This window comes from Squalius cephalus (assembly GCF_949319135.1).
Source record: "Squalius cephalus genome assembly, chromosome: 16".
NCBI lineage: Eukaryota > Metazoa > Chordata > Actinopteri > Cypriniformes > Leuciscidae > Squalius > Squalius cephalus.
The window spans coordinates 36,846,735-36,862,152 of record NC_137137.1 but is presented as its reverse complement, the minus strand read 5'-3'; the positions used below and the strand labels follow the sequence as shown (position 1 = coordinate 36,862,152).

Here is a 15,418-nt window from a genome sequence, read left to right as displayed (position 1 = left end):
CCCAGATCCTGGATCAGACATAACAACCCAGTGTTTGAGTTATTCATCGCAGGCTTTTTGCGCCCTCTTCAGGAGAGAGCAGTGCAGCTCTGTCAAAATGCTGCGTGTCTTTAGTAAATTTCTTGTATCTATAAATTCGTTACTGTGCTGTATATCATTTCATTTTATGCAAAGGAACATACAGGGGCGAATGTCTAAACGAATGTCACATCGATCTTTTTGGGTGATGTAAACGCCTGATGCCTTGCATAACATTTATGATGTTATAAAAAAAAGAGATACAGAATATAAATGCTTATAAAGTTAAAAGATGTTGTCAGAACTGTGCACTGATTGTTTATGGACAGGTTATGGAGTTATAAGTTCCTCCGCTGAGCACAAGCTCACGAGATCCAGAGACATTACAGTGGAAACGAGACAACAGAGACTGGGCCATTACACTGGAATTACTTATAAATGTTAAATTTTTACTTCTAATATTTGTTAAATGAGCAAATGTATGCAATATGTATTCAAAACTATGTAAAATATGATATACTGTAAAATATGATTTAAAAAAAAAGGAATTATCATGCAAACCAGTGGTTGAGTAGAGTTTTTTTTTAAGTTTAAGTTTAAGTTAATCTGTAAACATGAGTTCATGCATAAAGTAAAAAAGTAAAAAATAAATAAATAAAAAAAAAGCTAGTACTATAGAAAAAATAATAATCTATCCAGTATGATGGGTTAAATCAACCCATTATGCTGGGTTAAATAACCCAATTTTCTGGGTAAAATTAACTCAACATGTGTTCTGTCCTATGTTTACCCAGCCCTTGGGTTGAAAACAACCCAAACTGGGTTGTTTTTAACCCAGTGTTTTTTAGGGTGCTGTATTTCACTGGTGTATTCTGAGCATTTGGCCTGGTGTAACTGGAGGACTGCAGAATTGTGAGGCAGTTTGTGAGGTAATTAATCATCAGTGTAGAACCACTAGTGGACGATATTTGCCATTTTTAAATTATCAGTAAGTTTTCCTGTTTGGAACTTTGACATCGTACGGGACTTTTATTTTGAAAGTGAGCCTGAATGTCTGAACCCTGGTCTGATCTCCCATTGGTAAATGTGTTTACTTCCTTTTTTATTATTATTCATATTTTTTATGACAAATACTATAATAGGATTACACTATCAATAAATTGCAATCTAAAGTTTTTTCATATTCATTTTCAAATGATTTATTTATAATTTAGTAAATATTGTGTAAAATAAACATACATTTAATTTGTATTAAATTGTTATGCAGTTGTTATGCATGTGTTTTTAAATGAAATAGTGTGATGATGTCATGTATATCAGCTTTATATCAGCCACTCTGCTCTCTAAGATATCGGCACCTACCATCCAAAAATCAATATAGGTTGACCACTAATAACCCCGACATATGCAGTTTCTTGTATGCTGTCAGTAGCTGAAGATATGGGAACTCTGCACAGGAATAATGACCTCTGGAGCCTGAATAAAAGCACAGTAATTTACTGGTGGCCAGTGTTTAATCGTCTCTTAATCTCTGCCCTTCCTAGTGCATATCTCAGTGTGCATGAAACTGGGACTCATTTTAATCAGATTTTCTTCATAGTCCAAATCATCTTGTTACAGTGCAAACTTGACTCACATTCTCCTCTTTGCTCTCAGTTTACATCCCTCTCTTACAGAAACAGATGTTGCTTGGAGAGCATGGGGCTTTCCAGTGGTGGATAGTAACTAAATATTTTTTTTACTTCATTACTATACTTAAGTATTTTTTAAGTGCCTGCACTGCAAAAAAATATTGTCATTTTATGGGTAAAAGACTGTAAAAATGTAACGGCAAAAACCTGTCAATTTGTTAATAGTAAATTTTATTACAGACGTTTAACATGAAAATGTAGCTTTTGGAAATAAAAAAGTAATTTTATAGTTTCCAGTGAAAATAGAAAAATAAAAAAATAACATTCCCTGTTTGACACACTTGAACACATTGTTGAATGCTTTTGTGTGACCAGTGTCTGAAGCATGTGTGAAAACACCCCAATCTTGATTGGCTGACGTGAGGTCAGGTGGCGTAGCGTAATGAGTCAGCAAGACCATAAAAGGGCATACGTCATGGAATCTCCAGCTTCTTTGTCATATTGTTTGTCTCACTCTGTGTTTTAGACAATTTGGCCAGCAGAAATGTCAAGTGTGTTTTACACTTTATGGATGTGCCTTTGCAAGCGCCATGCGATGAGGAAGCTCTGCTCCTGGCTGGCTCTCTTCTCCAGCAATCAGAGCCTTGTGCTTCGGGTCTCTGAAAGCAACCTTGTGTTATAAAACACTCACAGTACATTAATTTTGACAGCTGTGTGAATATATTGAACTGTGTTCATGCATGTTATAGCTATAGGTGAGCCAAGAGCACACATACAAGTTTGTTTGTGCATCAGTAATAACGGGCTCACACGTGCCTAATGTACGACTCCTGCATGTCACTGTAATCGTCTTTACCTTCATTACAATCGTCATACATCAAAACTTTATCAGTGACACTGGTTTTCTTTATCCAACTGAGAGATGGTAGTTTGTGTATCCTATGCTCAGCCGTTGGTCTGTATTTTAACCATCATTGAACGACCAATTTGCGACAGTATGGTTTCGGGAAACAGTCGAGACTAGCTAGTTGATTTCTTCAACGATGCCTCGTACTATGGTAGTTAAGCAGCGAGTTACGGCATTGGACGGGAAACGCACCCCTGGTTAGCAGTCAGACTGTTCTCCCTCAGGTCAGTCTATATTCCGGGACATACAAATTTGGAAGCAAGCTCGGAAAATGGTGACTGCACAGGAGATTGAGTCAATATGAGGTTCAGCTGAGCAGAAGTGGTCTTGTTTGCCTCCAAGGAATCGACCCATTGTCACGCCTTTCCTTGAATAGCTCTACTCCTAGGAGCTCTAGTGAGGGTTCGCCAAGACCGAGTTCACCTATTAATAGTGGCTTTGTTCTGGCCAGCCCGAGTCTGGTTCTAGGATCTAGTGTCTCTGCTGGACGGAGAGGATCGGAGATTCTCCTCCTGTCTCGAGTGCAGGGGTCCATCATTCACCCCTAGCTGGAGATCTGGGCCCGTATTTATCAAGCTTCTCAAAGTGCCATTTTAGTCTTAAGTGCTGAGAATTCATGAAATTTACTCCTACTTCCAAACTTAAGTATAAAAGCAAGTTATCAAATTTCTTAAAGCTAAGAATCACTCTTCCTCTCCCAGTTATTTAAGACAGCTCGAGGTCTCTCGAGAGGTTAGGAGTTGCCAGTAGGGGCTTGTGATGCACTGAGGAGATTTTCGACGGGTGACACATCACTGCCAATAACGCACCTAAAAGCAGTCACAAAGAACCGGCAAAAGTAATGATTATGAATGTGTCAAATATAGCAAGAAGACATTTTAATTGTTTATTAATAAACTAGTGTTTTCTGTGTCAGTGTCAGCTGCAATAGTGACCGCAGTAGTGAACGCGAAACACATTTCATATGGATTACATAAGCAGATAGTCTGTTTCTATTCATTTTGAATTTTTTTGTTTAAAAGTAGACATTTCAAGCTTTCTATATATATATATTTGTCGTGTCTGTGAGGCAGCTTATACGCTGAGTTTCGGTTCATTTATGAGACGAGCTCCAGTTCATGTTAAATGCAAGTTATCGCACCGGCGCCTCCATGTCCTGATTATATTGAAACAATGATTAAAATTAAGATACAATTTATACAAAATGAAATTCACTTTAAAGAAAGGCTTTCTATAAAACAAAACTTAATAAAGTGGTCAAAATCATGTCTGACCCATCTTATGATATCTTACTCATGCTGTTCACTTTTCATATAATCAACATAGATTAAATTAAAAAATAACATTATATTATGTTAACATAAATAATAACAAAAATGTATGTAAACATATAAAATCTATGCTATATCAAAATGAGTAATTAAGACATGTTGGAAAAGGTGTTTATCTTTCATTTCCAATGTGAATATCATAATGTAATATCTTGAAAATTATGAATTGTCAAATGTGTGCTGAATGAAAACTTCTCTTAGGAATTTCACCATTCAATGCGAATTTATCTGAATATTCTTAAATAAGGAAATCTATTCAGTGATTGGTCCATGTCTATATCGTCAACCAAAATCCCGTTTGTGGCACATCAAAGTGACGTCGTCTCTAAAACTGACACAAGATTTAGTCCTACGATTCACTTAAATTACAACTGAGATCCTTGATAACTAACTTTTAAGTGCAGCTCTGAGTCAAGAAATATTTCACTCTTAGTAAGTAAACTTTTACTCTTCTTAAGTACATTTTTATCAGTGTTCTTGTGAGTAATTCTCAGAGGCTTGATGAACACGGCCCTGGACACTATGGGTCTGACCTCTGTGGGACACCAGCTCAAAGATTCCCGTCTCTCAGCCGAGGTTGTTGAGATGATTCTGAGATCCAGGGCTCCCTCCACAAGGATATTGTCTGCCCTAAAATGGTGCGTGTCGTGGGTCGGAGTCGTGGTGTGAAAAACGCCACTTGAACCCTGTCCACTGCCCGGTGGTACAGAGCTGGAGCTCCTCCAAAGCCATGCTCAAGGTTAATGTGGCCACTACTTCTGCTAGACACGCAACCATTGTTAGAACTTCTGTGGAGAGGAACCCCTTGGCATCTCGATTATTGACAGCTGAGGCCCATCTTCAGGCAGCAAACGCCATCTTGGGACCCTTCGGTGGTCCATGAGGTTCATCAGAGGGCAGGCAGCAACTGAACCCTTACAATCAACCTCAGATCAGTTACAGACTCTATAAGCGACTCTTCTTTTAGCACTGATTCCTTCAGAAGAGCAGAGATCGCCCAGTTGCCTCCTCCTGCTTGGATTAGACCGAATTACACTCAAACACATGCTGGGTCAATCCTCGAGGGGCCGGACTGTGTTCACTGTGAGCATTTCTCCACCGCTCGGGCATTAATCCACTCAGCCACTGGCACAAGTCTGGTCATCTAGCAGCGTCTTTCACACTGGATAAAAGATGCAGTTTCTCTGGCCTATGAGGCACGGGGAATGTCTATTCCGTGACGCATGTGCCCTTTTATGGTCTTGCTGACGCGCTATGTCACCTGACCTGACATCAGCCAATTATGACTGGTGTGTTTTCACAGGTGCTTCAGACACCAGTCACGCAGAAGCGATCCCATAGCATCAACGCCATGAGCATCTCGTTACCTTGGAACCGGGTCACATACGTAACCTAAGACGATTTTAGTACGTTGGTATATCAATTTTATATTTAGTATTTAACTATATAATATATGTGTTTTGTGTAAATCTAAGTTCAATACATAAAACTTTTTCTTAAAACAACTTCCATAAAACAATCCATAAAAATATTTTTTACTGTGAAAATTCTGGCAACCACAACTGTCGGATTTTTACCATAAGTTCACTTTTTTAACAGTTTATGAATTCAGCAATGCTGTTTTACTACCAGAAAATGTCCCAGTGTGAAATGAAATATGGTGCTTGTTTGTCCTGTTTTACTAAAAGATGTCCGTTGGTATGGTAATGGTAATTTATTATAATGCATAACATAACTTTGTAGTGTGGCTTAAAGTCCCCCTGTAGTCAATAATTTTGTCCCTTAAAACTCATCTTTGATCACCAAAATGACTAATTTAAATGGTTCTATGAATATGCAAATGAGCCCCGCCTCCACTCACTCGCTGAGCTCAGAGATCCACTGGTTGACGATCACACGTTGATCTGATTGGTTACAAGGTAGTTTGTGACGTCAGAAACACCAGCGATTTCAAAGCGTGTTTTTGAGACTGTCTTTGGTTCACTGCAAGTTTAAGGAGGAAATACTCAGCAATGCTGTCGACTTATGAATTTACACATGATTTGTCTTAAAGCATATTAAAAACTCCACATAGACACATAAACAACATTAAAAGCTGGATTTTCACCACAGGGGGACTCTAAGTATTTAAATACGGTATAATAACAGCCATAATAGCTTATTTTGAACTAAGGATTATTATTGCAGAGCCGAATGCATGAGGAAGTCTTAAAACTGCAGTGGCTGAAGGGACAATTAAAGTAGGGTTGCCAAAATGACATTACAGCAATAACAACCAGTGCATAAACTGTCAAGCAAAGCTGGTCTTTCCTCATAATTCTCCTGCACTGTTCATGCATTTTTGAAGTTCTCTGATTCAGGCAATGAATAATTCATTCCTGGTTTTGGATTTGCCAAACATGCACTTCTCTAGGTATTTGCAGTCCAGATTTGAGCTTTACATATGTCTGTGTTCAAAAGCCAGGGGATAAAACGTGTATGGTATAGTTATTAAAATTGAATTATGTTCATTATCATAATTTCCTTAAACTGTCCCAGCCTTTAATACAGTCCCTGCATGAGGTGGTTGTTTATCCAGCGCAGTGAAGCAAAGAAACCTCTTACGCTTGTATGGCTGAAGGTTTCAGGTTTCCTTCCAGTGGCTTTGGATGAACATGGTTTTGCGATATTTTCAATTTGCGAAGGCAATACGTGAATATTCACGAGTTTCCCAGACATGCACGACTGAGAAATTTAGTTCACGCTATCTCAGCACGTTTAATTAGTTAAGTTATTTCATGAAGTCAACTATAGTTTCATCGTATCGCTGAATTATGCCTAAACTACGATGGTTTACCTTTTCATAGCAGTTTTAAAAGTTATTTATGCCCCACGATCTGTGCGTCCATGATCTGTCGTCTACGTCGATTACAGTTTGTTACGCTCTTCTTTTTTAGCTTGCTATACTTTTAAACTATAGGTATTTTATTAGTTGTTGCTAAAATAAACCTGCATGAACTAGGCCTAATATATATATATTTTATCTATTCTGGTATGATGCAATAAACATTTTGCAAAAGAAAACCTCAAAAAGGTTTATAGATTATAGATCAAATAAGACAGAAACACACCCGTTCACCGGTCATTTCCCTCAGCTCTGGCAAAGGCAAGTTTCAAATCAGTGCTTCTCCCGGGACACTAGCGCTAAGTTAATCCCCTAGTTTAGCGCCATCTGCTGTTCTAGAAGAGGAAGTTGCTCAACTGCATTTATGGGAAAATCTGCCTGGACACATTTGTGAGAAAATCGAGCCGTGAGCCGTGAGAAGTGTCACACAATCATGAACAGATATGCATTTTGTATGCACTAGATTTGGCAGGCCTATTTGTTCAAAGGTTAGGCTACATGCAATTTGTAGGATGGTTTGTATTTATTTGTGAAGTATTATCTTGGCTGATTTATTTATATTTGTAAAACACAATAGCCTACATTGCATTTTGACTCAAACTGACCTTTGTACTTGCACATTGCTTTCTGTTTGTTTGCGAGTCGAGTTTTCCTTTGCGAAGTAGATCGAGTTTGTTTGCAAAATGCTGGATTTGTTTGTTTAATTATGGCACATAAATAATTCGCTCCATAGCCCCTGCCTGTCTGTACGCGCACGCAGATGTCTAGCGTCAGTTGCGCAAGTCTGGAAATCCCATTTGCGCCTCTTCTGTTTACTGGTCCACTAAAGACAGGACAGTTTACTCTAAAAAACAACTACTAACAACTGTCGTCGTCAACACATAGGCCTACTTGTTGTTATCATGAGTGAATGCATGAACTTCACTGAGGGAGAGTTCTATCAGCGGCATTTTGATTCGCGTGCATATGTTAAAAATTTCTATTCCTGCCCTCGCGGTCACTCTGACGAGAAGGATTTTCTTACTTTCGTTTTAAGATGCCTTAGCCGAGTTTTCTCCACGGGTAAGGAAGCAAGTCTAAATGTTTTACTTTTCGTAAATAGGTTTAACAACACAAATATTTGTTTTAAAGGAGAACACAGAGGTCAGAGGCTGGTTGATGTGGGCAGCGGACCATCTATCCACAGCGTCGTAAGCGCCTGCGAACACTACGACGAGATTGTGCTGTCTGATTTCGCTGATAGCAATCGAATGGAAATTGAAAAATGGTTGAAAAATCAAGAAGGCTGTTTAGATTGGAATCCTATTTTGCAGCACGTCTGTGAACTGGAGGGGAAAAGGTAAGGTTAATTAACCTAGCCTATATATGTAGGCTATTTGTGTGTTTATTCAAAGGCAGTTTTTGGTTCTTTGTAATTTTTCTCTAAAGTTTAATTACCTAAAAATGCCTAACTTTAATTAACGTTGTTATTTTCATCACATTTCAAACTATAGAACCTAACATTGTAATAACAGCGGTATAGGCTTTTAAACAACATTGGAATTAACTTGCAGGCTAAATATGGCTAATCCATGTGTAAAACTATGAAACAAAAAAGCCACATCCATTTTAAAATGACAGAACCAATCATGATACCATTCTTCTTGGTATTTTGTTATAATTTATTTATATCGGTGTTCATTCATCTTTTAACTATTCAGCCCGTCTGATTTGGAGGCTTCACTTAAGCAACGAGTCAAAAAGGTTTTAAAATGTGATGTCCGGTTGGAGAATCCATTCCATCCACACACACTGGAACCAGCTGACTGCGTCATCACATCTCTGTGCCTGGAAGCAGCGTGTAAAGACATGCAGACATACCGGCGCGCTTTACATGGGCTGACCAAGCTCCTGCGTCCTGGTGGACTTCTGGTCATGGTAGGTGTTCTGGGTGAGACCTTCTACAAGGTGGACGAACAGTCCTTTTCTTGTCTCAGACTGAGTCAGAGTGATATTGAGGAAGCGCTCCGAGGGTTAGGCCTCTCTGTCCACGAGTTTAACATACTGCCCGTAGAAGACCAGAAGAGCAACTCGGTGTCTGACTTTGAGGCTGTTTTTCATCTTGTGGCGAGAAAACCTTCCGACTGAATTGAGGAATTTATATAATAAAGCAAAATGGGTTGTATTTAAGACTTCAATCCTGTTTTATAGCCTATGATTTTTCTTGTTTATTAATAAACAGCACAAGATGAATATGGAATGCATAACTCTTAAAACTATACACACACATATATAATGTTTCTTCACTTTATTATGGCTTTTATTTACTAATGAAATAAACATTGGCATACTGTGAAATCTATTTCATGACTTGTGTTCTTTACATAACACACTTTAAAAGAGAGCTTTGCCTTGATGAACCATTTTAAAAACAGAAAGCCACAACATGGAAATAACCAACACACTTAAGCCTTGTATTATTGGAGGAGTCTTTTGGTGACCGACAGTGGGGAAGACCATGGGCTGGTTGAAAATATGACCTACATAAAGCTTGGCCTTGGTGTATTCAGTCATCACTTAATTATTAACAAATATGTTGCCATTTAATCATGTCTGCAGAGTTAATGTGTTACATTTTTACAAGGTGCAGTTGTACACATGGCATGCTTCTTCATATAGAGTAGGTATGGAAGACTCTGAATAAAAAAAAATCTTAATGAAAACAAAACAAAGAAAGAGCATTAATAAATTCTTTCTCTTTAGACTCTCAGATACTTTTTTAAATTATATTGTATAGCTTGTTTTGGGGGTAAGATGTCCCATGCATACATTTTTAAATGACTTACTAACTAGAGTTTTTTTTACGATCGCTGTGACAATTTTTTCAATACTTTTACCAGTTTTCCTAAACTCTTAACACAGTCAGCATAACATCCGTCTGTGTAGGCTATACAATTAACACATTTATTGTTGCTTTGACACACAATGGTTAATACAAATTTAAAATGCTTGAACTTCTTTTACACACAAGCTCTTTTAATCTTCCATTAAAGTGAGAGATATCAGCATTTATTTGAAATATAAATCTATTGTAACATTATAAATGTCTTTTTGATTAATTATATCAATCCAGTTTATTTGAAAATGTTTAGTCATTCCTCCTGACTTTTGAATGGTAATTATTGCAAATACATTTATGCATTATTAATTGTGGTAAAGTGTGCAAATATTTTGTGGGGCCACTGTATGTTTTTTTTTTCTGTTGTTCTAAAATAGCTTTAAATATTTTAACAAATTCATTAAAATGTAAAGAGTGGTAAAAATGTCAGAATCCAAAAGACAAAAAATGTCATTAATTTTTTACATATTGATCTGAGAATAGCTTTATTATGTGTCGTTCTTCATATGTTCAGAGTCTGCTCGCTAACGTTTGTTGCTGGCGAGTCTAAAGCCCATCTTCCACTAAAATACATCATTACCATCTCACAGAATATCACATGTCCATTCCATGACATGCTATAGATCCAGTAATCAAAGGCAAATCAGGGCCATATAGTCCCATCTTATTCCAGGGCATGTGATATCTTTAAAAAAAACATTTAATTTTTCAACATTTCAAGTAGTCAAAAGTTGCCCCTATATTTCCCCATTAAGAACATGCATGTTTATTCATCCTGTCTTGCGAGGACTTTTATGTCATTTCCTGTTTCGCGTCATGTTTTGTAGTCCTTTGTAGTTTTTCTTGATTAGTTCTTTGATTGTTCCCAGGTGTGTCTTCTTTGCGCATCACCTGTTGTGTATAAATACCCCAGTGTTTAGTTCTTCGTTTGGTGTTGTCCTATCTGGATGTACGTTGTTCGGTTGTGTCTTCTTTAAATAAACGTTCAGCTGCATTTGGATCCAACACCCCGTTTTTCCTAAAACAGCCACTGTTACATTTATTTTTAATTATCAATCTGTTATCAATTATTTTATTTCAGTTGATACATCACATTCACAAGGTACAAAGGAAGAGAACAACGAAGTGAATCAAGTGAATGCCTGTCCTTCGATCATGGATGACTGCACGAGACGTGCAAACTAACAACAACATTATTAACTGCTATTAAGGTAAACAACTGTTGTCTGCGCATACATAATCGAGATGCTGAATCTATTTTCGGCTACCTTTATGAAATAATCCACTAAACCTGCTGAGATGACGTGAACTAAAACTCAGCTCTGGGAAACTCATGATTATTCATGTATTCATCTCTGTAAATCTCGCGAGAGTGGAGCAACTTATGACGAGACGCACGAGCGAGTGACTTGTGTATGCAATTTCCCGCGAAAACCATCCCCACAGGTCTAAAATATAAACACTTTAGACAAAAACATGCTTTAGAATAAGGATTTATGATGTATGTTGAACAACAACAACAAAAAAATGCATAGAGGTAGGCTAACCTTTAATAATGATCTCAAAAACGCACAAAAACGTTACGGCTATAGCCTACTTTATGGAACGTTTCATGGAACGTTTTTTTTCTGAATCATTCTTGTTTAATTTTTTTTATTTACTACGTGTTTCAGAATGTTTAGATTAACACTCAAAGGCAATGTATAATAATAATACTATTATTATTATTATTATTATTATTATTATTATTATATTAAACGATACTATTGATCAGCATTACCAAACGTGGACGTTCCACTAGAAACAAACATTGATGTATTGTTTTAATTTAATACTGTGAAGCTGCTTTGATACAACCTATGTTGTGAAAAGCGCTATATAAATAAACTTGACTTGACTTAATAATGTGCGCAAAATGATAAAATGGAATGTTCCCTTAACAGTTGCATTTATATAAATAACTGGATGTAGCGTTCAGATAACATTCAGAAATAATGTTGGGAACGGTCGAAAAACGTTCCTCTAACAGATTTTTCTTATCCGAAAATAAAAAATAAAATAAAGTAATTTTTATGATCTGCGTGTTAGCCCTGGCCCAGGTCCTGCTCGCCCAGCCACCGGGTCTACAGGAGTGAAGCGCATCTCTAGTCTCTTCCACTCGCTCTGTCGCGTCGCGTCGCGTTTTGTTCACTATTTCATCATCGCATCATTTGACAGCGGATCCTCCTGTGAAGAACAGCAGCTCCTCATCCCCGGAGAAGAGGAAGAAAGGGAAGACATGACACTCTCTCCTCTTTCTTTCCGCGCACTTCATCTGAGAGAAACTGCAGCACGAGCACATACACATGCACGCGCTTCCCTCGTCATCATCATCTCCGACTGGACACACACACACACACACACACACACACATGTGCTGTAAGCAGTGCTAGTCTGCAGATGAGTTTGTGAACGGACCATCCTTCATCTCTTCAGAAGATCTGGACATCATGGTTAGCATGAAGTGTGTGTTGTTCCTCCTGTGGATTACACTCAGCATCAGCGTATGTGCGTCTCCTCAAGGTATTCCCCTGTCAGTGTGAGTACACTTTACTCAGTATATTAATCAAACATGAGGTGTTTTATGCTGTTTGCTCTGTTGATTTTGCTGACAGAAAGGAATATTAAAATGTTGTCATTTTGTCACAAATTTATTTGCTGTCAGACATAATTGTGCAAATTACGCCCACACTGATCCTACAAAATGGACATGAATATTCTTACATCAACATTAACATTCGGTGTTATTTTCTTTTCAGCAGTTCTACCTCCAAAAGTTTTAAAACTTTTTTCTTTTGATTCTAAAGTTAACTGAGACCATTATATTCTGAAGGAGATATATTTGCTTAAATACACTCTTAACAATTAAGGTTCTTTATTTGCAAATGGTTCCATAAAGAGAAACTTTTCCATTCCACAAAAGGTTCGTTATAGTGGAAAAAAAAACATTTTTTTTAGATTAAAATGTTCTTCAAAGTTATGAAAAATATGGTTAATTTAAGAACTGATCATTGAAAGTTTCTTTGTGGAACCAGAAATGGTTGATCACTGCAAAAAACAAACAAACAAAAAAAACTTATGAAATCTTTATATTTAAGATTGTCAAATACACATAATTGTAATTATACAAGATGCGAAAAACACTTGTCAATTATGTTGCACTTATCTTTCCTAACCAAATATGTTGAGTTTCTGTCAGATTCATGTTTTCATATGTTTGTTCCCCTGGTTCTAGTGTGAAACTTTGGGCTTCGGCGTTTGGTGGAGAGATTAAATCCATCGCGGCCAAGTATTCTGGCTCTCAGCTGCTGCAAAAGGTAGTTCACTATCATTACCACTAAGCAGTGTACCATGGTATTCTCTGAAGTGTACCCTGTCTTTGTCATGGTGTATGAATTTGGTGAGAATCGTGGTATAAATCAAAGTATTACCAACACTGTGCCATATACTTCTTTTTTAGGGACACACATGCTATTTTTGACTCTCAATATAAGGGTTTATCTCTTCCTGTGGTCCTTTCAGCACAGAAAAGTGTGTGTGTGCTCCTGTTCCTGCAGCTCTCGGTTATCACACTCTTCCTCACACACAATCTACGCTAATTAACCCACCCACGAGCAGCAACCGCTCCGCTCCGCTCGGGTGTGTGTCGCTCTTCCATCGCCAGTGTTGTGCGAGTGAGCTGTGCACTCGAGGCCTGCGATTATAGAGGAAAATAACTCAGTGGCTTTGTAAATATCACTATAATAAATTACTATGCTTCCTTAATAACATTTCTGAATATCAAATGATTGTTTGAATTGGACATACCAAAATAAATGCCTTAGAATCCAACAGTTGTAATCTATAATTGTTTTTTTTTTTCTTCACAAATTAGTTTTGGAATTAGTTTTCATGAATTTGAGAATGGAGAAATTATACTTAGCAAAATTCAACAATTTGAAAATTACACCGCACAAAATTATTTTCTTACTTGGTATATTTGCCTTGTTTTTCAGTACAAATATCAAAAAATTCAAGATTGCGATACATTTACCCGAGAAGCAAAATGACCAGATATTAATTCTTCTTTTTCTGAAAAATGTATCCATCTGCCAAAAATACAAATACACAAATAAACTATTTTTTCCTTTGATTTAAGTTTATTTTTCTGACCTCATTGGCAGATACTTTTTCTTGTTATCCCAACAAGCATTTTTAAAAAGTTGTTTTTCTTGGTTATGTGAACGTTAAGGGAACATTCCATTGCATCATTCTTCCAACATTATGGGAATGTAACTTTTTAATGTTCTCTGTACACTCTGAAACAAGGAGAAACTCAAATATTGTATCTTTTTTTTATTTGTCATGGTACCAAATGTGGTTATTCAGATCTACTGAAACTGACGTTTCCGTAATTGATCAGATGGATGTTATGAGTGATTAGTGTGATTTTCTTTTGTCACCGTTGAGCTGGTTGGAGTTCAAACTGTTTTAATATTAAGGGAAAAGACAGTGACAGTGGATGTTGTGGCATATGTGCCTTTGTGTGTGTGAGTGTGTGTGTGTGTGTGTGTGTGTGTGTGTGTGTGTGAGTGTGTGTCTGTGTGTGCTTCTAAAGCAGAGGAGATGGGAGCCCGAGGGGCAGATTATCTGTGTGACGGGTTAAAAAGAAGAAAGAGAACATGCCTGGTGAGCAGACAGAAAAGCAGCGAGCAGAAAATAACAGAGTAGAGGGCAACAGAAGGGAAGAAAAGAGAGACATATGACAGGAGGCCTAGAGGAAGAAATGTGCACGGAGAAAGAGAAGAGACTGAGAATGTAAAGTAGAGTAATGTGAATGAACTGGTGTAAGTGTGTCCTGCGGCTCACACACTGCTTATTGTGTGTGTGTGTGTGTGTGTGACCTTATAGACAAATGAAACCCTGTAGAGTGCAACAGTTCCAGAAGTAAAAACTTCATTTTCTTCAAAGGGAAACCCTTTAGACAGCCGTACTGTGAGCGACGAGGTGCTAATCAATGGTTTTTGCTTCCCCTGAAGCTGTAAAAAGTAAATCTTCGTTGATCTATGTTGAAAAAGTTGATCTTCGCCTTGAGACGGGTGGGCATTCGCCGATCGCATTGGACTCCCGTGACTTGGCGCCACTTTAACCGGGCGGCGTTGACACGTGCGTCCGGGAGGCTGATGCCGTATGGAGGCGAGGTATTGGAAGTTCTTCACGTCTTGACCGTCTACGATGATGGTGCCTGCGGTTTGTGGGCTGGATTCGGGTGTGGCGATCGGATTGTCCACTGTTGCCGTATCCATGCATAGGATGAATGGAAGGATCGAGGGTCGATCCTTGGTGAACTCCAGCGCTAATGCTGAAAGCTGGTGAGATTCCCGCGGGGCAGCGGACTAAGCTGGAAGTATCCGGATAGAGGAATTGTAGGCCTCAGGGACCTGGTGCGATATCAGTTCAAGTGTGACCTGGTCAAACTCCTTCTCCAAGCCCAGGAACACCATGCTGACTCTCTTGTTTTTCTCCCGATGATTCCCCACGAGTAGCTGGGCAGCTCGGATAGCATTGGTAGGATTGGGAATCAAAGATCTTCATCGTATGGCACAGGAATCTGATGGGTCTGTAGTTGGTTCATTCGCTCACATCGCCCTTTGCCCTCTAGATTGGCACTGTGACACTGGTCATCCAGGCTCGGGGGGGCTTGTTTTCTGTGATCATCCGACTGAAGAGTGATGTCGGGATCTCAGCACC

The 15,418-nt window shown here is 38.2% G+C and overlaps 2 protein-coding genes across 2 annotated transcripts in view; both read left to right on the top strand.

Moving 5' to 3' along the window:
* Nucleotides 1-7,196: 7,196 nt before the first annotated feature.
* LOC307174359 (nicotinamide N-methyltransferase) lies at nucleotides 7,197-10,642 on the top strand. The gene is made up of 3 exons (XM_079898119.1): nucleotides 7,197-7,833; nucleotides 7,903-8,110; nucleotides 8,472-10,642. Exons 1-3 carry the CDS (start codon nucleotides 7,674-7,676, stop codon nucleotides 8,896-8,898), a joined length of 795 nt encoding a protein of 264 aa, XP_079754245.1. The 5' UTR covers nucleotides 7,197-7,673; the 3' UTR covers nucleotides 8,899-10,642.
* Nucleotides 10,643-11,792: 1,150 nt separating this feature from the next.
* cacna2d3a (calcium channel, voltage-dependent, alpha 2/delta subunit 3a) overlaps nucleotides 11,793-15,418 on the top strand; it is a 144,444-nt gene continuing 140,818 nt past the window's right edge. The window contains exons 1-2 of the mRNA XM_079897554.1: nucleotides 11,793-12,227; nucleotides 12,924-13,005. Of these exons, the coding sequence (XP_079753680.1) occupies nucleotides 12,139-12,227; nucleotides 12,924-13,005 (171 nt within the window). The 5' untranslated portion in view covers nucleotides 11,793-12,138. The remainder of the gene's footprint in view (nucleotides 12,228-12,923; nucleotides 13,006-15,418) is intronic.